At 42.9% G+C, this 23,141-nt stretch overlaps 1 protein-coding gene across 1 annotated transcript in view; it reads left to right on the plus strand.

The window, feature by feature from the left end:
* The window catches only part of GLUD1 (glutamate dehydrogenase 1), a 59,077-nt gene extending 36,925 nt beyond the window's left edge, over nt 1-22,152 (plus strand). Inside the window, exons 6-13 of the mRNA XM_075934828.1 lie at nt 2,396-2,575; nt 7,356-7,493; nt 12,664-12,801; nt 12,928-13,008; nt 14,713-14,836; nt 17,125-17,216; nt 19,414-19,476; nt 20,732-22,152. Of these exons, the coding sequence (XP_075790943.1) occupies nt 2,396-2,575; nt 7,356-7,493; nt 12,664-12,801; nt 12,928-13,008; nt 14,713-14,836; nt 17,125-17,216; nt 19,414-19,476; nt 20,732-20,851 (936 nt within the window). The 3' untranslated portion in view covers nt 20,852-22,152. The remainder of the gene's footprint in view (nt 1-2,395; nt 2,576-7,355; nt 7,494-12,663; nt 12,802-12,927; nt 13,009-14,712; nt 14,837-17,124; nt 17,217-19,413; nt 19,477-20,731) is intronic.
* Nucleotides 22,153-23,141: the final 989 nt, after the last annotated feature.

A 23,141-nucleotide genomic window follows, 5' to 3' on the forward strand; every position in this document is an offset into this window, starting at 1 on the left:
GGGTTTGTTGGCATGTGACTGCCTTTCCATGTAGGAAAAGAGACTTCTCTACTATTTTCTCACATGACTGAAGTGTAGGCTGTCCACTTGAGGTAAGATGTGGCCCCTCTGGTCAGACAGACGAAAAGACTGGAAAGATATGGGTAAAGCCTATTACTTGCGGATACATTTCTTAATAGCACCTCCATCTGATCAATATGTACTCATTTATAACGTTGCTAATATGCCTGTACTACATGCTTTCAAGTACAGGTTGAACCTGTACTTGGTCTGGCAACCTGGGAACCTGAGCTATCCCAGAACAGGGGAGGTCAGTGCTCCCCTGCTGGCTGCCGGCTCCCAGGTTCTTCTCCTTGTGGCTCCCTGTTCTGAAGCTGGTCTCCCTAAAACTGGCCCAGCACAGCTCCCTATCCTGCTGCCCACCCACTGCCCCAGGGTCTCCTGGGGTTCCTGTCAGGGACTGTTTGGCCGCTGCCAGCCCCACTGCTGCTCAGTGTTCCCCGGGTTCCCAGCTGGGGCTGCCTGGCCGTTGCCAGCCCTGCTGCTGCTGGGATTTCTGGCTAGGACTGCCTGGCCACCAACAACTCCACTGCAACCAGGGGTTCCATGGCTGGTGCTGGGACTCCCTGGTCACCTGGATCTGCTAACACCGGGAGTTCTCCAGTCAGGACAGGGGCTCCCCAAATGCTTCCTGGTCCCGCTGATGCCAGGGGTTCCCAGCCAGGGCAAGAGCTCCCCTGATGCCGACTGGCCCAGCTGAGGCTCCCCAGTCCCTGCATATTGCACCTGCCTCCCGGGCACTTTGGTCCAGCAACATCTGTGGTCCTGCAGTGATGTTGCCGAACCAGAGAGTCCTGGATTTGGGAGGTTCACCCTGTAATTATATTCATGTTGCCAATTGCAACTATTTACAGTTAGAACTGTTTAATCACCTTCAAACTTGCCCATAGATATGTCTTCAGTTTTTCATATTGTTTTAAGGCAGGCCTGAGCAAAATGCGAGCTGCATTGGGCCCACGAAGCCACTGGATCCAGCTCGCGGATGCTGCAAGGAGCCCCAGGAAGGCTCCCTGCTTGCCTTGCCCCACCCCCACGCTGCACAAAATGCAGCTGCAGGACAGTTTTCTTTAAAGACTGAGAGTCAGAGGGGAGGGAGGAAGCTTTAGGAGCTGCTCCTGCCTCCCAGCACAATCCTGTTGGCTGGTTTCTGGCCAGAAACCAGTGAATGGAAACTTCAACAGGCAGCCACAAAGCACATGGGTGCGGACTGTGTGGGGGTGGGGCAAGCAGCAGTGTTCCCTCTAAGCTGCATGGCTGCACAGCTTCACAGGTGATTCATCAACACCACCCAGTCAGAGGCTCAGGGCTCCCTGCATGGAACTGACTGACTGGGAGGGGCTGATGAATCACCTCTGAAGCTGTGATGCCACATAGTTTATAGGGAACACTGGCAGGCAGGGAAGCTGATTTAGGAACAGCTGCTGGCTGGTAAGTCTCCTGGCCAGATCCTGCCTCTGGTACCCCAGACCCTTCCCCAATCCTCAGCCCCCAACTCCACGTACCCAAATCCTCTCCCAGATCCAGCACCCCAATCTTCTACCCCAGATCAGTCCCCTCCTGCCCTAGCTCACAACCCAAATCCCCACACTCCTTTTTGTACCCCAACTCCCTGCCCTAGATCACAATCCAACCACCTGCACCCAAGTCCAGTGCCCCTGGTTACAACTGCCTCCCTACTCCAAACTCCCTCCCTTACCCAAGCTCCCTTCTGCACCGAACCTCCATCCCAGAACCCACACCTCCTCCATTAATATCCTGGAAGAGTGCAGCCTTTGACCAAATCCCAAATTCTTGGAGTGCCCCCCCCTCCATCAAAAATTATTGCCCACCCCTGTTTTAAGGGATTAATTTGCCAAGAACAGTGATGGCTATCACAACTGTAGAGTGATTACTTACCACTAAAAGGCATACAGTTCACTGCCTTTGTAGCTAGTCACACGGCAGCTTCTCTCTGGACCCCCGCATCCTTATATCATCACTGTAAATATACCACTGTAAATTAATGTGAGCATAGAGCTGAATTGTGCAAATCACATGTCAGAAAATTGCACAATATCTGAAATACTGTGGTTATGTAACTGCATTGTATGGCAAGGTAGAATTTCTATTTGATGCCTATGGTAAACAGAACAATGGAGTTCAGAGAGGTGAGTTTTAAAAGGTGCTTCATATTTCCATTATTGCGGTCAGTAAAAGCCTAAAATTTAAGTACTTCAGGGAAATAAATCTATTCATGTGTTTGAATCTCGCATTCAAACATTATACCTCAGCGGTTGTTTGACTGGCCTTCATGAAAAGATTGGTGCAGTTCATAGAGTTCTAAACTGTCTTGCAGGATATTAATGCGCATGCCTGTGTCACTGGTAAACCTATCAGCCAAGGTGGTATCCACGGACGTATCTCTGCCACTGGTCGAGGTCTCTTTCATGGAATTGAAAACTTCATCAACGAAGCATCATATATGAGCCTTTTGGGAATGACTCCAGGGTTTGGAGATAAGACATTTGTCGTCCAGGTAATTTGTCTAGAAATGCAATTGTTTTAGTGAAGAAAGTTGGAAACATAGCAGCTTTTAAAATCACTATTAAACCTGTAGATCTGGTAACTTTAGAGATTAGCTTTCTAATCAATGTCTACTTCAGAAGCAGTTTTCAGAAGTCATCCTTTATTTTGCATTTTTTTTAAATTACATACAAAGGCATGAGTCAAAACACTAGCCATTTTCTAAGAACAATGTTATAACCATAGACTGAGTGTGTCTGTACATTAAAAAAAAAAAAAAAAAAAAAAAAACCTCACAGCTGACCCATGCCAGCCATTTCAGACTGTTTGCTAAACAAACTAGGGCAGTACAACCTAGATGGCGCTATTCTAAGGCCAATGCATAACTGGCTGGAAAACTGTTTCCAGAGAGTAGTAATAATCAATGCTTCACTGTCACTTTGGAAGTGTATATAAAGAGGGATCCTGCAGAGATCAGTTCTGGGTCTGGTTCTATACAGTATTTTCAGCAGTAATTTAAATCATGACAAAAAGATTACACTTGTAAAACTTTTGTGGATGATACCAAGTTGGAAGAGATTGCAAGTGCTTTGAAGCAGTATCTCTCAGCCTTTCAGGAGCCCTTTCAGGAGTTGATTGATACTGTGCACCTCCAAGTTTCCCCTCACTTAAACTACTTCCTTACAAAATCAGACATAAAACTACAAGTGTCACAGCACACTTTTACTGAAAAGTTGTTTATTTTCTCATTTTTATCATACAAGTCTAAAATAAATCAACTGGAACATTAATATTGTACTTGTTTGTGTAGCATATCAATAGTATGAACTAATCACAGTATAAAATTTTAATTTATGCCGACTCTGCTAGTGCTTTCTATGTATACTAGGCAAGCGCACAGATGAGTTAGAGCTCTTCCGGGGGTACCATAAGTATCACCAAGGTACGTGTAGAAAGAATTTTGAAGTTCATAGTGGATCACAAGCTAACTATGAGCAAGTGTAATGCTATTGCCAAAAAAAACCCAACCCAAAAACAAAAGCCCCACAACAACTTAGGGGTAAATGGTTAACCGGTTCCGTTTAGCTGGTAGGGGCTGGAGCAGCTCACCCCACCACAAGTTACATGCTGGGTCCGCAGCCCCACTCTAGCTTAAGCTTTATATTACAGAGCCCGTAGCACGCTTGGATTTTTAAGTGTTACCATTTTAAACTACTTTTCACATCTCTAAAGCAAACATTTTGAGATGTATTAACAAGAGTGTTGTCCATTAATTTAATTTATCTCCTAGAACTGGAAGGGACCTCGAAAGATCATCGAGTCCAGTCCCCTGACTTCACAGCAGGACCAAGTACCATCCCTGACAAATTTTTGCCCCAAATCCCTAAATGGCCTCCGCAAGGATTGAACTCACAACCCCGGGGTTTAGCAGGCCAATGCTCAAACCACTGAGCTATCCCTTGTTAAGAAAGACATAAGTAATTCTTCTCCACTCAATGCTGATGAGGCTTCAACTAGAGTACTATTATTTTGTTCTGGGTGCCACATTTAAGAAAGATGTGGGTGACTTTGAGAATCCAGAAAAGGGCAACAAAAATGATTAAACATGACCTGTGAGGGAATATTGGGGGGAGGGGGAATGGTTTAGCCTGCAGAAGAGGAGGATAAAGGAGACTGACAGATTTCAAGTATATAAAAAGTTTTACAAGGAAGAGGGAGAGTGGTGTGTTTTTTCTTCTTCTTCTTCACCCTCTGAGGATAGGACAAGGGTGGTTTAGTTTGGACATAAGGAAAAACTACTCAACTGTCGGGGTAGTTAAGCACAGGGAGGCTATGGAATCCCTATCATTGAGTTTAAGAATAGGTTAGAAATGATCTGATGATGTATAGTCCTGCCTTGAGTGTAGGAGACTATACTAGAAGACCTCTTGAGGTCCCTTTCAGTCCTATGATTCTATTGCTGTGTAGGTTTCTTGGCTTGGGATCTAAACTAAAGCCCAAAGTCTGGAAGTCTACACAGCCTTGTAACCAGAGTCCTGTAAGTCTGAGTCACCTGGCATGGGCCAGCTGCAGGGTTTTTTTCTGCATAGACATACTTTGAGACCTCCAGGCATCATTTCCAGGTTCTTGAAGCTTTTAAACTAAGGGATATTACACATTTTACATGTAATGTAACACTAATTTTTGGAAAATGATATTCTGTAAAAACATCCATATATAATGGAAACGTGAGACCTTTAATACCTTAGTTTTAGATTCTAAAGAAAAAATTCAAAGCTCAGAAAAATGTAAATATGATTTGGTCTGTGATATTTTGAAATAAACAATGAGATCTTTAGGTCAACACAATGGCCTGGATTTTTAGTTTTAGCTCTGAATTTTTGGCTTTTGTAAGACCTTAAAAGATTCTTAATTCAAACTATGCCCCTGCATATTTTTAGACATGAATATTGGGCAAGAATAAAGACTATACTGAGAAATAGATTTCTAATACTCTCTAACATGCATGATTATATATGTCAGGTTGAATAAATACATAATTAGCAAGTTATTAAAATGCAGAATTGAGATGATGCACCACAATACTTTATTTGAAACTGTTCTGATATCAGTGTGACAAGCATTAGAAATATCAGAGGATTGATTGCTACATTTTTTAGTAATAAATCATCAACATCACCTAATTGCGTTCTAACGTCCTGTGCCAGTTAACCAGTCGTCTGAGACACACATCCTTTAGAAACACAATAGCACCGTTACATTCCCATCCTTTGGAATTCACATTTGGCAGCGCATAAATAGAAGTCTAAAACTGAACAAGCAAACTGAAAACTTAGCAACATAGCTGAAGACCAATCAAGAAAAAATGAGGACACAGCACTAAAGACAAACACCATACCTAAATATAACTTAATTTTTGTATCGGAACATGCTTCTGATATGAAAGGGGAACAATGCAAAATACTTTGCAAGCAATAAACTGAAGGATTTCACATTTATCACTCTTCCTTGAAGTTAATCTTATTTGTAGCTTTTCCAAATACTTCCTGTTTGACTTTGGGCAAACTGTTAATCCCTGCTTCCTTACTTGTAAAATATGGAAATCTGTATAACATCCCAAGAAGCTGAAGTTTACTTCACATTTGTAAAGCAGTATAATTAGAGGTTAGTATTGAAGTAATCCACTGTATTGTTTATTACCTGTTAAGAGAGGACTCATTCAAGAGTCAACATGAGAAAACAACTAAATTAACTGAGCCACTTTTAGCGCTTGGGGAAGATTGATCCTCCAGAAGTTGATCTTCTAATGTTCAGTCTAGCAGCCCTAGTGTAGACCCATAAATCAAACACTGAGGGCAGCCGCGGCCAGCATCATGTACCCCTCATTCTGTGAGCAATAAGAGTAGCTGATAGGAGCATGTGTTCCCCTCAGCCTACTGCAGTGTAGAGGCTATGGCTGCTCAGCTCAACATAAGCCGAATACAGTTTTGCATAGCTGGGTGGCGTACCTTAAGCCAACCTTCCTGGTCTAGTGTAGACCAAGCCTTAGAGGCTTTAAATTTTGCAGCATCCTATATATCTAGTGACCATGAAACACAGTGTCAAGCAAATTCTGGAATTGTCATTCAAAAGTCAAAAAAAATCTTATACAACATTTGGTTATAAGCATATTCAGAAGTATGGGTGCATCTACACAGTAGGGCTTAACTCAAAATAATTGGGAGCATATATACAGCACTTACTTTGAAATAGAGTACTCATCCTCTGACTTCCCTTACTCCTCGTACAGTGAGGGTTACAGCAATCGGACTGAGAAGTCCTCCAGCTTGACAGTATTTCAACACTATGTAGACGTGGACTAGGTTATTTTGAAATAACACGTCTGAGTAGACGAATCCTAAGTAATTCAGGTAAATGTAGTTATGAGGAACCTTTCGGGGTGAGGAACCTTTTTTGGGTTGGACACTGATCCACAGAAAAATCAGTCAGAGGCCACAAAACCAAAAACCCCTTTCTTCTGTGGCCACTGACTGAGAAGCAGAAAGACACTTGCCCCATTCCCTTTACAAAGCAGAGCCGAGGGGGTGGTCCAGGCTAGTAGATTTTGTATGCTCCAGCCCATGGTGGAGCAGTGGAGAGCCGGAGCCCTGTGCAGGCTCCCCAATCCCGGGGGCGGTGAAGCCCTGAGTCTTGAAGACTGGATCCAGGCAAGCCGGGGGCCACATCTGGCCCCCAGGCCTTAGGTTCCCCACCCCTGCATTAAGTGACTAAATGAATAGCTGTTCACCTATCAAGAAAGACCTTAGAAGTTGCTAGGTATATTAATGCATTAAAAATAATAGTAACTTATGACAAATTTCAGTTGAAATTTTACTATCCCCAAAATTGCTACAAGCACTCTGCTACTGATATTCAGGAGGTGGAACCAGAAAGAAGCATAGAAAAGTAGAGTTTAGGCTTCATAAAAGGCTTCATCTTGGCTAGTTTTTCTCTCCTGAAATAAATGCCATCTTAACTGGTAGCATCCTTGTAAGTGTCTGCAGCTTGAAGGAATCTGTGGTAGCTTGCATGCTACTTTTGAAAAGAAAAATATTGGAATGATATGTAAGTTCTATCAATGATCTTGCAAAGTATATCATAGACATGTCTCTGTCCCATATCACTTCATGTCAACATACGACGTAGAAAGGTGAAAAGCAGATATATGTAAGGACAAGGTGTTTTAAGGTTTGTGGGTTCATTTCACATGATTCAACTATTCTTTCTTCTACTCTTCCCATTTTCATTGACAGGGATTTGGCAATGTGGGCCTGCATTCTATGAGGTATCTTCATCGTTTTGGTGCTAAATGTGTTGGTATTGGAGAGATTGATGGTACCATCTGGAATCCTGATGGGATTGACCCAAAAGAACTAGAAGATTACAAATTGGTATGGAAATTCTGTATTGTTCCCTATGTCAACTCTGTAAATATTGACGATGACTGCAGGCTGGTGTTAACTGTGCAGAGTACTTGCAAATTATGATGAGTAATGCTCTATAAATTGCTCATCAGAAAAGACTCAGGATTGGCATTGTCTAAATTTAGCTTTTCATTTTCGCTAGCTTGAATGCAGACCAAATTGAGTAATAATAATTGGTTTCATTGTTTTGACAGCCTGTGATATGCTGGTTTAGTCATTTCTCTACATTGCCTATCGCTACCCAATAGGCACATTTGTGGACCTGAGTCTCTCTGAAGGGCATAGGATTGCATCAGAACAAACTACAGGCAGTCCCCGAGTTACGCGGATCCGACTTATGTCGGATCCGCAGTTACGAACGGGGCACTTCCTCTCCCTGGTCTCGAGCAGACCAGGGAGAGGAAGCAAAGCGGCGGCGGAACGCGCGGCCAGCTGACAGCCCAGACGCGTCTGGGCTGTCAGCTGGCCGCGCGCTCCGCTCTGCTCCCCCCCCCCCCCCCCCCCCGTCTGCAGACCAGGGGGAGGGGGAGCAGAGCGGAGCACGCGGCCAGCTGACAGCCCAGACGCGTCTGGGCTGTCAGCTGGCCGCACGTTCCGCCGCTCTGCTGTGCTCCGCTCTGCTCCCCCTCCCCCTGATCTGCAGGGGGGGGGAGCAGAGCGGAGCATGCGGCCAGCTGACAGCCCAGATGCGTCTGGGCTGTCAGCTGGCCGCGCGTTCCGCCGCTCTGCTCTACTCTGCTCCCCCTCCCCCTGGTCTGCAGACCTGGGGGACGGGGAGCAGAGCAGAGCAAAGCCGCGGAGCCCGAGGGCAGCAGGATAGCCACGGCGCGTCTGGGCTGTCCCGCTGCCCGCGTGTTCCGCCGCTTTGCTCCCCGTCCCCCTGGTCTGCAGACCAGGGGGACGGGGAGCAAAGCAGAGCAAAGCCACGGAGCCCGAGGGCAGCAGGATAGCCACGGCGCGTCTGGGCTGTGTCCCGCTGCCCCCGTGCTCCGCGGCTTTGCTCCGGACGCCTGTGGTACAGCAGCTGGGGCGCTGCCGGTTGGTCCCATAGCGCCGCTCTGGGTGCCACTGGACCAACCCAGCAGCACCCCAGCTGCTCTGCCCCAGGTGTCCCCTAGTCAGCAGCTGCTGAAAATGACCAGTGGCTGACTACAGGAAGCCCCTGCCCCGGGCTTCCTGGAATCAGCCGCTGATCAGTTTCAGCAGCAGCTGACTTGGGGATGCCTGGGGTTCTTAAGTTGAATCTGTATGTAAGTCAGAACTGGCGTCCAGATTCAGCCACTGTTGAAACTGATCAGTTTCAGCAGCGGCTGAATCTGGACACCAGTTCCGACTTACATACAGATTCAACTTAAGAACAAACCTACAGTCCCTATCTTGTACGTAACCCGGGGACTGCCTGTATTGCTCTGGTTTATATAAATCTCAATATTGGGGGTCACAATCCCCCTGCCCTTCCCATCTTACTAAACAGGAGCAGTGTTCCAGCTAGATTGCAGCTGTGGGAAAGAGAGGGTTCTCGTTTGGAACAGGGTGAAACACATTTGTTCAGACTTACTAGCGATCTTACACAGCTGTCTCTGTGGCATCTGCTGTATGGACAGACAGAAGTTTTTGGAGTAACTTCCATGTTCAAGAAAGAAAAAATGGAGTTCATTTGGGGAAATTGAATATGAAAAACCTGTCTTATGAAAGGAGACTCAAGGAGCTTGGCTTGTTTACTTTAACCAAAAGAAGGCTGAGGGAAGACATGATTTAAGTTTAAGTTTAGACTTGAGTTTAGACGAAGGTTTCTAACCATTAGAGGAGTGAGGTTCTGGAACAGCCTTCCAAGGGAAGTAGTGGGGGCAAAAGATCTATCTGGTTTCAAGATTAAACTAGATTGGTTTATGAAGGGGATGGTTTGATGAGATAACATGATCTTGGTAACTAATTGACCATTCATTATCAGTGGGAAATAGGTCAATGGAGGGATGATAGGAGTTACTATAGAGAACTTTCTGGGTGTCTGGCTGATGAGTCTTGCCCACATGCTCAGGGTTTAGCTGATCGCCATATTTGGGGTCGGGAAGGAATTTTCCTCCAGGGTAGATTGGCAGAGGCCCTGGAGGTTTTTCGTCTTCCTCTGTAGCATGGGGTACAGATCACAGCTGGAGGATTCTCTGCATCTTGGGGTCTTCAAACTATTTGAAGGCTTCAATGTCTAAGATATAGGTGAGAGGATTATTCTAGGAGGGGTGGGTGAGATTTTGTGGCCTGCACTGTGCAGGGGGTCAGACTAGATGATCATAATGGTCCCTTCTGACCTTAAAGTCTATGAGTCTATGATCTTGTAAATTGAGCCTTTAATTTGCTAGCTTCCACATGTAGCAATATTGAGGAGACATTTAATGAAGCACTGCCTGTGTGCTTAGGCCTAAAATATTACTTCATGTTTAAATAAACTCCTTAAAATATATATATATTTTTAAATCTGCAATGTCTTTCTTTAAGCTTTTTTCATGCTCTTGGGAAAAGAACATGTTTAGTCTTATTAGTACTCCTGTAGGGATTCTGCACCAAAACAACAAAAAATCTGTGCACAATATTAGAATACTAAAAAACCAGCATATTTATTTGTCTACTTAACAATAGAATCATGCCAAGTTCAATTATTTTGGTAACTTATTTCAAAATTCCTTTCAGCAAGGGTGTCTAACAAAACAGATGAGAGAGATTCCAGTTTTTTTGTTTGTTTGGTGTTTTTGTTTTAAAAAAAAAAAAAGAAGAGATTTCTTACTCAGCACATTAATCCAGAACTTTGAGTAATTCATTTAATTTAGAATACAGAAAGTTATTTTCCACACTCCTCAGAAACAAAGGCTGTAATAGAGTAGCTGAGGGAGAGGAAAGTTAATTGTAGGGAGACAGTGTGGGAGTGAACCTAGAGAGTTGGGTGTGAAAAACGGAATGGGTTTTTGCAGCAAGATGTAAATGTTTGGGTACCTCCCCCATTCAGTTAGGCACATCTGTCTTTGTCCCAATGTGTCTCCTGCGCTGGCTCAGTGCTATTGCTTCTCCAGCTCTTGTTTTCATGCCCCAGCCTGTCCCCCACCAGCTCTTCTGAACCCATTCTGTTTGCTCTACCCCCATATCCACTGTATCCTCAGCTGGCCTTGCATACAGGGCACTGAGGAAGGCAGTCACTGCTGCCCCCTCCCTCTCTGCTGCTGGCTGCTCTGATCCTGAGCCACTGCCCTTTCTTCTGGCAGGTGCTAGTGGGCAAAAAGTATAATTTTGCAGCAAGTACCTTTCTGGCAACGTCTATTTTTTAATAAAGGAAAAAATATGTGCCGGGGACATGATTTCTGGGCATGCGCTGTGATGTAGAATTCTTCCGACAGTACACTGGTGTCAAGAAATGCAGTGCCCAAAACAAAAAAGGCACTTTCATTTTAATATAATTTGTGTCCTGTGTACTGCCACAGTAATGAATTATTTGTAGATTTTTCTGATACGTTGAAAGTCTAGACTGATATTTTGAAAATATGTAAGGATCTTCCATAGGTACTGTATGAGATACACCTGCTTTTTAGAGTGTGTTTTTTGAGCTTATTGTGATTTTACCTTTAATCTTCACTCTTATCTCACAGCTCCACTTAAAACAAGACTGTAGAATTTAGCTAACAGTAAAATATTTTGGGCATTTAAATTAATTGACATACTGGCTGATCTTAATTTTAATATGAGCTGCATTAAGTTTGAACTTTTTATCCAGCAGGCTTTGTAGAATGGTCCTTGGCTGCCCATGGGAACTGCAACCAAATCTTATAGTGTCTTTTTGAACATGTGGTTCTTCAAGTGCTGTCCCTGGAGGTGCTCCACTTCAGGTGCTGGTGCATGCTTCTGCTAGCAATCAGAGATTTTTCCTAGCAGTGCCCTACTGTGCCATGCACCGTTAATGTCTGTTGACTGTGCACACAGTGCCTTGGTTCCTTCTCTACGTTCTCGGCAGCAGACAGAGCTCCTCATATTTGCCCTCCTTCAGCCTAAAATGACAAAACAGACATTTACTTCAGTTTCAGCTTTATTCAAGTTCTTCAGACCCCGTGTTCCTGTTTTTCTTTTTTTTGGGGGGGGGGGGAGTTTTTCCCACCAGTTTTCCACCCTGTTTCAATATGCCTAGCCCTGCAGTCTTCAAGAGGTGCAATTCTTGTAGAGATTCTCTGCCTGTTGCTGAAGGACATTCTGTGTTTAAAATGCCTGAAGGAGCGCACCTCTCAGAAGTTTCCCCCGCTGTTCTAATCATACAGCCTGGGCAAGGTGAGACCAGATCTGCCTCAGGGCCTTCCTTTATGAAAGATGTCTCCAGCCGCTTTGTGAGGGCCTGCCGTCTCCTGGAAAGGGCTTGGATAGGCACAAAATATCCGTTTCCACTAAGAAACCATGCTATGTGCACAGTCAGTGGGCACCAGCAATGCAATAGAGCACTACTGCGCACTTGCAACGTGGCAAGATGCTGCTAGGAAAAATCTCCGATCACTGGCACAAGGATTAACTAGTGGAGCACCCACAGAGGGACATATCTTGAAGACCATCGTTACTGCTCAGGGTGAGAAACTTTCTCTCCTGTATAGCTGTTTTACTAACGGAAATGGATTAGTAGTGCTTGAATGTACACTGTTTTTAATTCAAGATTGGGGAACAAGAAAGGAAGCAGATCCCTTTTTTCCTCATTCCTCCAGTATATTACATTTATATTCTGTTTTACTAAAATGCAAGTAAATGAAGTTTCTCCTGTCTCAAATGGAGTAAAGTGCTTATGCAAATCTATTAGAGTTATGCAGTGTCTCTTGAGAAGTATTTAAGGTCCAACTGCAAAACTGATGGTATTTGGTGCTGTTCTTCGATGGCACTTGCTGTAGTAGTAGTAGTTGGAGGGGGAGGAGGGCATTGTATTTAAAACTAACGCAAAGGGCAGTAGACATGCTGTGCTAGGTGTTGTACAGGAACTTGCAAAGGAGTGCACATGACTATCAAAGCAATAGTCTTTCCCATTTTAATATAATTGGGATTATGTTGTGCAATGTGAAGGTTCTGTTGTACAGTGGTGGTACTGAAAGTAACTAATAATCACACTTCTCTTCCCCTCAAACAGCAAAATGGGACAATCGTTGGCTTCCCCAAGGCACAACCATATGAGGGCAATATCTTGGAGTCAGACTGTGACATTCTCATTCCTGCTGCCAGTGAGAAACAATTGACTAAATCTAATGCTCACAAGGTTAAAGCAAAAGTAAGAAGAGTTTAAATAAAACAAGAAACAATATGACAAATGCCTTTCTTCCTATTTACTCTTACTGTTGGTGTGGATATGAATGTCTCCTTGTGTCAGTCATTGTGTTGTGGTTCTTTTCCCTAGATTATTGCTGAAGGTGCTAATGGACCTACAACCCCTGAGGCTGATAAAATCTTTTTGGAGCGGAATATCATGGTCATTCCTGTAAGATTCTTTTGTCAACACTTACGGAAAGTAGACTGTCTGCCAATGCATTCTTTCTCCTGATCACAGGATCAACCGTAGCATTAATACTATTGAATATAAGAATCACTACTAAGAGTTCAGAATAAGTTTCCTTTGAAAGCCATTCCTGCAGTGCCCTCCTTTCTGTGCTGTGATAAGAATATAACATAAGAACACAAGAACGGCAGTACTGGGTCAGACCAAAAGTCCATGTAGCCCAGTATCCTGTCTACCGACAGTGGCCAGCACCAGGTGCCCCAGAGAGGGTGGACCAAAGACAATGATCAAGCGATTTGTCTCCAGCCATCCCTCTCCAGCCTCTGACAAACAGAGGCTAAGGACACCATTTTATCCCCTGGCTAATAGCCTTTTATGGACCTAACCTCCATGAAATTATCTAGCTCTTTAAACTCTATTATAGTCCTAGCCTTCACAGCTTCCTCTGGCAAGGAGTTCCACAGGTTGACTACATGCTGTGTGAAGAAGAACTTTTTTTTATTAGTTTTAAATCTGCTACCCATTAATTTCATTTGGTGTCCTCTAGTTCTTCTATTTAGGGAACTAATAAATAACTTTTCTTTATCGGCCGTCTCCACACCACTCATGATTTTATAGACCTCTATCATATCCCCCCTCAGTCTCCTCTTTTCTAAACTGAAAAGTCCCAGTCGCTTTAACCTCTCCTCATATAGGACCCGTTCCAAACCCCCAATCATTTTAGTTGCCCTTTTCTGAACCCTTTCCAAGGCCAAAATATCTTTTTTGAGGTGAGGAGACCACATCTATACACAGTATTCAAGATGTGGGCATGCCATAGTTTTATACAGGGGCAGTAAGATTTGATCTTTAAAATGTGTTCTAATGTCACTTAGTTATCTCACAAACTTATCTTCAAAATCTAGATCTCTCATTGCAGCCGTGTTCACTTACTTACATTCATCTATTGCATGGGAGTGACAGTTTGAAAAGGAAAAACAATTTATAATCAAATACTGACACACATACAGGTTTTCCTTTCTGGGAACTGAAGCTTAATTAACTCCCCATCCCAGTGAATGGAGTAGGTAGGGAAAGTTTAAATGCAATGGCCAAATTTTTGGATGTCTAACTTATATTGAAATCAGTGGAAGGATTTTTAAAAATCAGTGCTACCAATCTGGTTACCTAAAGTTAGGTAACCTAGTATGGAACATTTTACCTGAGCTTTATGCTATAAATATTCTGAAATATATAGACATGACTAAAGATTGCATGCTGCACTGATTATTTGAAAGAAACCTTATCTAGTGAGGCCCTTTTTGGTGAAAGAGGAATGATAGCTCTAAAGAAAGTGACATTACTGTTAAGTAATTTATTTTAAATCTTGCTCATTTGGCTAGTCTGCATGCATGCGTTTTTTTTTTTCTCGCCAAAAACTTACAGATGGAGAGGGGTAAATATCAGTTAATCCTGAATAGTTGAATCTGAGGCTTTTAAAATTCATATATTTTAATAAAGTTTGTAATCCAGACTCCTAATGACTTCAGGGCTTTCTTGAGGGGAATAAATGACTGAATTATTCTCTGTGCTGCCTGTTGCATTTACACACGATTTCTATATTTTTTTCATTTTAATTTGTCTTTTAAAAATATAGCAGAGTAAGTTGTCTAATCATAGGTTTTTATTCATATCATTTTTGTGCAGGATCTTTATTTAAATGCTGGTGGTGTAACTGTGTCTTACTTTGAGTGGTTGAAAAACCTGAACCATGTCAGCTACGGCCGCTTGACTTTTAAATACGAAAGGGATTCGAACTACCACTTGCTGAGTAAGCATTGCTTCTACTTTTATTAGCTCTTCAATAGATAAATTGAACTAGAAAGGAATTCTAACCATCTATGTAGTTAACCAAGTTTACGTTTGATATCTTCCTATGCCAAGCATTGAAGAAGTTCTATTCAAAGATGTTCTAAATTTAATTTATCTTTAAATCTACTCCTAGTGTGTTCTGGACAGTGGGAAAGCTTACAAATGCATGTGATTTGAAGAATAATTAATAAATCGGGGAAATACTCAAGAAAATATTGTAGAAAACTAACTATCTTCATGAAGTGATATTTGTTAAAATGTCTTGTAGATACTAATTCAAGTTCTTTATGAAAGGAAATATTCAGTTCTTGTCAGTAGGGATGTGAATGACTAGTCGAAAGTCAACACTAGTCAACAAGTATCTTCCTCCCCCACCTTGCTGGCCCGGTCTGCACGTAGGCTGTGTTTAGACTGGCAAGTTTTTCCGCAAAATCATTGGATTTTGCGGAAAAACTTGCCAGCTGTCTATACTGGCCGTTTGAATTTCCGCAAGAACACTGACGATCTCATGTAAGATCGTCAGTGTTCTTGCGAAAATACTGTGCTGCTCCTGTTCAGGCAAAAGCCCTCTTGCACAAATCATCTGCGCAAGAGGGCCAGTGTAAACAGCACAGTACTGTTTTCCGCAAAAAAGCCCCGATTGCGAAAATGGCGATCGGGGCTTTTTTGCGGAAAACCGCGTCTAGACTAGCCATGGATGCTTTTCCACAAAAAGTGCTTTTGCGGTAAAGCATCCTGCCAATCTAGACGTGCTTTTCCGAAAATGCTTTTAACGGAAAACTTTCCATTAAAAGCATTTTCGGAAAATCATGCCAGTGTAGACGTAGCCATGGTGTTTCAAAGCAGCAGCGCCACATGGAGACCAGGGTTAGCAGGGGAGTCCCCCACTGGCACTGGGCTCCCCAGGACTTTTCAAAGCGGCAGCGGTTCCCAGGCTCCATGCAGTGCTGCCACTTTGAAATGCTGCGGGGAGCACAGGGCTAGCGGGGGACTGCTTGCATAGACTATTCAGTTAGCCCGTTAATCTAAATTTAATATCTCTGCTTGTCAGTGTAAAAACAAAACCTCAGAGTGTTCAACTGTGTATTTGGTTAATTTAATCAAGTTACAGCTTTGAAGATCACTGCCTCATGACACTGAGCAGGTATACAGTAAAGGAGGGTTTCTGTAAAGTGCAATATAGGGATGTAAAAAGTCACCCTAAACAGGTAATACTGGTTCTGGTTTACTGGTAACTCGTGGGGGCTAGAGCAGCTGCTCTCTGCAGAAAGCCTGCGCCCCCTGCAGGCAGGGGCTGCTCTGCGCAGAGGCTGGGAAATTCCACTTGAAGGCCATTGTTTGGGCTTCCTATTTCCTGACCAAAATGCTGATCCTATTTTTTTTTTAAAAAAAGCTTTGTGAATTAGTAGAACAGTAAGACTTCTCACCAGACACAAATAACACTTCATCACAAAAGTAAGTAATAGTAACAAATGCCCAAGTTTCTCAGAACTTAATGGAGTTGATAAAATTTAGATAAGGATTTTTTTTTTTTTTTTTTTTTTTTTTTAAAGAAAAACATAGCCTCTTTACATTTTTACCCCCATCTGCTCTGGCATTGCTGAAGTAGTAGAAGGTCCTTCTTAACATTTAGAATGGTGCCTAAAAATTGCATTTATCTTAAATATGGTATGCAGAGTTGTTCAGGAACTCTGCTTATTATAAATACAAAAAACTTCTATAAGAGACACTGTCCTATGTGCAGACATTGTAAATGCCTTTGGAACTTAGAAAGCTTTTAAAACTTACAAACAATAAAATTTAAGAAGTGCTGTCCTTTAAATATGAGCTATAAAGGAGAGAGGTTTGTTCACCTAACTCTCTGAAATGAAAAGCCTGAAGTTTCTACAGTAGAAATATTGCTTTATAATCTGTGGCAGTAATTTATAGCAGACTGGGATGGTTACATATCAGCTGGTTGAGTCTAGACTTCAGCTCTACTACCTCCATCTCTTTCATCAACCGAGTCATTCGAATTGTCTTGGTGCAGAGTGTACTTCAGGACCTTGAAGTTTCTAATTTTGAGTCATTTGTACAACAAAAGCAGCAGGCATCACGCTTTGTTTCCATTCTTTAAAAGGTTACCTAACATAGCTCATTTTATGCTACTGGTTAAAGTAATGAATGCTGAAACTGTAAGGATAACTTTCCAGTGCAAGTATTTATCACTTTAAAATTTAATTTACCTTGTTTTCCTTCTCCTTCCAGTGTCTGTCCAAGAGAGCTTAGAAAGAAAGTTTGGGAAACATGGTGGAACTATTCCAGTTGTGCCTACAGCAGAATTCCAGGATAGGATATCAGTAAGTAGCTGCTGTGATGCTTCAATTGTGTTCCAGTATTTACAATAAGAAAGTTCCATTCTTTTGCTGTTGGCCTTTTGTTTTTGCCATTAGGCATCAGTGTGTGGTTCATTACATGGCCAAACACAGTGATCTGAAAAGCCTAGTTAATACAGCAAGCAGGCTGACTGTCCAATTGCTTCAGAGGGGTAGCCGAGTTAGTCTATAACTGGAAAAACTTAAAAAACAACGAATGGTCTAGCAGCACCTTAAAGACTACTTAAAAGTCTTTAAAACTAATACAAGGGGTTTTTTTTAAGTTTTTAAGGTGCTGCTAGACCAGGGATGGACAATAATTTTTGCCTGGGGGCCACTTCAAAAAATTTTGCCCTGGGCCCCCTCGGAAGGGGCGGGACCTAAACAGGAAGGGGCAGGGCTACCCACACCCAGACCATGATAGGTCTGGGGGTGAGGAAGCCCTTTTGCTCTCCCCCTTCCCACTAGGCACCCATGCCCTGGAAGAGGCTTGGCACTCTCCCCCGCCCTCAGGCCAATCAGGGTCTGGGGGCAGGGAAGCGCAGGAAGCCTTCGCCTCTCTCTCTCTCTCTCTTCCCCTCCTCTCCCCCCTTTCCTCTTGCGTGAACAGCACGTGGCACTCTGAAGTGCTGCGAGCTACTCACAGGGCCGAGGCAGGGGGAAGGAAGCTTCCTGTGCTCGCCTGCCCCCAACCAATTAAGGCCTGGGGATAGGGAGCGTGCGAAGCCTTCTCCGCTCTGTCCCCACCCTGTGAACAGTGCGTGGTGCTGTGTGCAGCTCACTGGGCGGGGGCAAAGCGGAGAAGGCTTTGTGTGCTCCTCCGCCCCCAGGCCCTAATTAGCTTGGGGGTGGGGGAGCAGCAGGGCCTCTGAGATGGATCCACCTGCTTGGCGGGCTGGATCCAGCCCATGAAGGCCCTTTTACCCACCCCTGAGCTAGACTATTTGTTGTTTTTAAAGTATGCCTAATTGGTATCTTGCTCTTGACTCCCCAGAACATCTCCATCTCTAAAGTTCTTCTAATGCTGAAATGTAGAGTGTACATAAAAGATACTTGATCTTACATGTTAATCACGGAGTTGTTTTGTAATATTAATCACTGTTGAGATTACAAAAACCTACCTCCTTTTGCAGAGTTAGTCTGAGCCATATTTAACTTAAGTGTTACTACAATTGTTGCTCTCTGTATGAAGTGATCATCAGCCTCAGTATTCTGAATAAGTTTCCCTTTCTTGCACATAACTATATGAATATGTAATTAACGGATTTTTGAGGGGGTGGTGGCCAAATATGTTTTAATGTTTTTCATCATTCTGAAAGGAAGAGGAGTTGCAAATAGGTATTGCAAATTCAGAGTTAAATAAGCTAAATACTCTTGAAAGTTCACATTAAGCTGATTCGGTAGCCTAGAATATTGATTTAATGGATTTTGAGGTCAGAAAGGACCATTGTGGGGATCTGTTCTGATCACTTTCACAACCCCAGCCACTGACCTTCAGAAAGTAATTGTTGTGTCAAGTTCATATACACAGCATCTCAAACAGAAATTCTCGTAGAATGATATCTAGTCCTAATTTACCAGTGCTGTGGCTGCCCTCAGAATACAATATTAAAGACCGAAGTTGCTGTTAGTCCTCCCACTTAAGGATTTTTTTAAGTATTCCTATATTCTGCATAAAGAGTATATCGAGAATCAGGAACCAAACAACTTGTTCGTACTTGCCTAAGTAAAACCATTTCATTCAGTGATATGAACATTTTATCCTAGAAGTCTTTTTTGCAACAAAAAAAAAAAAAAAAAAAAATCATCCTTATTCCAGAATAGATCTTTATTTAATTTATAAATTAAATAGAGTGTAGTTCTCTGTAGAAACTCTAAAGCCAGAGTCAGTATTGGGCATTTTAATTGGCTGTGAGCTTTATATTTAGATGGTCTTCCTTTTTTATTGAACTTCTGAATATTTCACATACTGTATGTGATGACTTATGGTCTGTAAAATTACCCACTGAATTAGCTACTTTCACATATCTTGGTCTCCTTTAACCAAGTATTAAAATAAATCTACAGTGAAAGGAAGCTGATTAATTATGGGAACCCAGCATCTTAGTCTGATGTACTAAGAGAAAATCAGTATTGCATATTCATTCATTTCATATTGAACCTGGATTGCATTTCCTTTCAGGGTGCATCTGAGAAAGACATAGTGCACTCTGGATTGGCCTACACCATGGAGCGTTCTGCTAGAGTAAGTATTGTATTAGCATGGAGGGTTTGTAGCAACTCACCGAAACAAGTCAGCATGTAGTGGTATCAGTGATGGGTACTGTTTCCTTGCACTTAAATAGGAGACTGATAGTGACAATAATAGTAGCCCCTGCACATATGACACCCCTTTGAATAGATGTTTGTGTGGATAACTTTAACTGGATATTGTAGGCCACCCAGAAACACTAAATCCAACTTGTGTGGATTTAGTAAGCATATTTTTGGTTTAAAAGTTTAGCCCTTAGATAGTTGGCCTCTGTTTGTCAGAGGCTAGAGAGGGATGGCAGGAGACAAATCGCTTGATCATTGTCTTCGGTCCACCCTCTCTGGGGCACCTGGTGCTGGCAACTGTCGGCAGACAGGATACGGGCTAGATGGACCTTTGGTCTGACCCAGTACGACTGTTCTTATGTTCTTATAGTTACATCGTTTATCATTTTATGCTCTATAAATCTGTTAAAGAAGTACTTTCAAAGCTGTACTTAATATCACTGTATATGTAGACTAGACTGTCCCTCCAATGGAAAATATTGCAGAAGGGGACAAGAAGTCCACTGGGAACTTCTTGACTTTTATGAAGATTCGACATACATGGGAGGGTTAAAGTCCTTGATAAGTGGCCCTATGGAAATCTAGAAAAGACTTAAAACTCAGATGCTGTTCTTTAATCCAAATACTAGGATCCCGCTATTCTGAGCCTTAGCCCCTGTCTGCAGTTATATAGTAGCCCAATGTCTGTAATGCTAAAAATGCTGGCTGTTCCCTCTGGGTGGCACTATTGTTGAAATGCTGGCTGTTCCCTCTGGGTGGCGCTATTGTTGAAATGCTGGCTGTTTCCTCTGGGTGGCCCATGCTGCATGGAGAGTGTGGGGCCCAAATGGCCACTTGCTACCCTGCAGTGGCCCGGCTGAGCAGCGCAGAAGTCAGCCAAGCGCCATGGTGGGAGGCAAAGGGTGGCAGGGCAGTGATGTACATGTCCAGGGGGCGTGGCCTGGACAAGCGTGCATCCCTGACTGACAGACAGAGGAGAGCGGGGAGAGAGAGAAAGAGAAGCAGGAGGGGGAGAAGAGAAAAAGAGAGGCAGAAGGCAGAGGAGAGCTGGGGGTGGGGGGGGGAGGAAGGCAGAGGTGAAAATCCCGTCTTATGACGGACTAATTGGCTAGTTACTTGAGACTAGTATACATGGAAAGGCTTTTCGAGCAGGTCTAAACTTCTGCTTTTTCATTTGACTTCAGCAAATCATGCGCACTGCCATGAAGTACAACCTTGGTCTGGACCTGAGAACAGCTGCTTACGTCAATGCAATTGAGAAAGTCTTCAAGGTGTACAATGAGGCTGGTTTGACCTTTACATAAATTGGTCATTACCGATCCTTATTGATACCCTTACTCTTCCTGCCATTGTGTACCCTCTTCTTGAGAAGCTTATCACAAGTTTACATGTAACCACAAAATTCCTCTTTCCTCTGACATTATAGTGGGTACTATTCTAAATTACTTTCAGTAAAAACAATTTTTTTATAATAAAGAAAAATCCATGGATTAGGGAGTTGAATACAAATATGTCTCTAAAAATAACCAGTTCATCTGCACTTGTGGGGGCCATGCTGGGTATTTCACCTTTAAAATAAAAAGGTAAGTATCCTGTATGGATCAGTAGTCATGCTACATGGGCAACCTATCAAATTTCAGATCACATATTGTACTAGATGAGCAGTTTAGCTCATCCTATTACTTCATGCACTTTTGTTTAATGGTGTAATTTTAGCTTTGGCACTTTCAATAAGGCCTTGTATGATCAGTGCTGTGGCATTGTCAAAGGAAGAATGGGTCTTCTGCAGGGAGTAACTTTGATAGGACTCTCTAACTTCTACTTGTTGCAGAACTCCAGGCTTGGTTTATTTTAGGCAATGTTTTTCTCTTCTAAACTGTGCTGCTCCTACTATCAGTTAATCACTAACTGAACCTGAATTTGACTCATGCATTGTAAAATCTGTTGAGAGGTGGCAGAAACTAGAATTTTTATATGCTGAAACAGTATCATTGTGTACAAACATCCAGCAAATATGTATCTGGTTATGTTTTAATCAAGTCACTCTACATAACCACTCAGTTATACTTTTTTTTTAAGATTATCTGAATTTGATATGTATAATCATACATGTGTAGTCCAGTGAACTTTAACCTTTTTTTAAACAATTATTTTCAGTTGTCTTATTTCCAGAGGCTTTTTTTTGGGAACATTTAAGTTGCCTCAATGAACAATTAGAAGTGGAGTCTAACCCTGAAACAGTTGACCTAACTACAAAGGAGCTAGACTGCTGCTTGTACACCTTATGCAATGTCTGAACACACATTAAGTTTCTATTTTTTTTTCTTTATTGGAAAAGCTTGCGTATTCTGAACATATTCAATTGTAACAAAATGGACCTTGCTATAATATTAGATCAAACATACCTTTGAGTTTTTTGTCAAGGTTTTTGTCCAGTGGAGTCCCATTGAAGTGCCAGATGTTATTTATGTAATGAATAAGATTTTTTTTAAAACCCTAAACCTAATCCCTTAGAGGAATTCATGCTTTTTCTAACTACTTTGTAACTACATAACATAACATAGTGAGAAAAGCGGTTATTAAAAAGTTGACTTTTCCAAACCTATTATGCTGGTGTATTGCTGTTTTCCACGGTCATGGTAATAGCTTTGTTGTGTAGCAGTTGCTAAACAGTGAAATGTCATACGGCATTCCACATTTATTCAGCTCATCACTAGTAGTAAGACTCTAGTCCTTCTTATTCCCAAGACACACAAGATTTTTTTTATACCTTCGCTCCCCTTCATCAAACAAACTACTTATTTACCTGACACTTAAATTCTCAGCCTTTTGTTTTCCATATTTTCTAGAGTTCTGACAAGAAATTAGCATTCTTCATCCTCATAGAAGAAATATTAAGCACTAAACTACAGCAGAGCGAGGCACTTAATTCTCATCTCTCCCTTTCTTGTTAGGTTGAAGGCCAGAATAAAGTTTTCAGCTGTCCAAGAAGTGCACTAGTAGCTAAATATGATACTGGATTGTTTAAAAAGGTGCATAGAGCCGTGGTTCCCAACACAGTGCCCGCGGGCGCCATGGCGCCCGTGGGGGCATTTCCATGCGCCCGCCAGGTGCTCGGGGCTGGCCTGGCACCAGGCGCATGGCGGGGGGAGCGCCGGGCGCGCGGCATAGAGCATTGACTTACCTTTTTAAGCCTAAAATAGTCTGCATTGCTGATGGGCAACCAAGAATTGTGCATAAGCCACATGAGTGACCCTCCTTCATCTCAGTGAGCTGCATGCTTAGTGGTCTTGTAAGTGAATAGGAGGGGGATGGAGCATCAGTCAGTGAATTCAAAAGTGCTGGTTGGGAGGAGGAGGAGTAGGAAGTGTGGGCTCCCGTGCATGAGGCGCACTAGAAGAAGGGGATAGAGGGTGAGTGGGCTGCGGGTGGAATCCCAGTCTGCCAGCTGCAGGTTGTCTACCATTGGCTTAAAGCAGGGCCACTCAATGCGGCCCAAGGCCTGTTGGTTTGCAGCCCGTGGTGCAGTTTGGGTTGACTTGGGGCTCAACACCTGGGCCGCAGGTGGGGTCCTTTGAACATGGCCTCCACTAG

This window comes from Pelodiscus sinensis, chromosome 8, assembly GCF_049634645.1.
Source record: "Pelodiscus sinensis isolate JC-2024 chromosome 8, ASM4963464v1, whole genome shotgun sequence".
Lineage (NCBI taxonomy): Eukaryota > Metazoa > Chordata > Testudines > Trionychidae > Pelodiscus > Pelodiscus sinensis.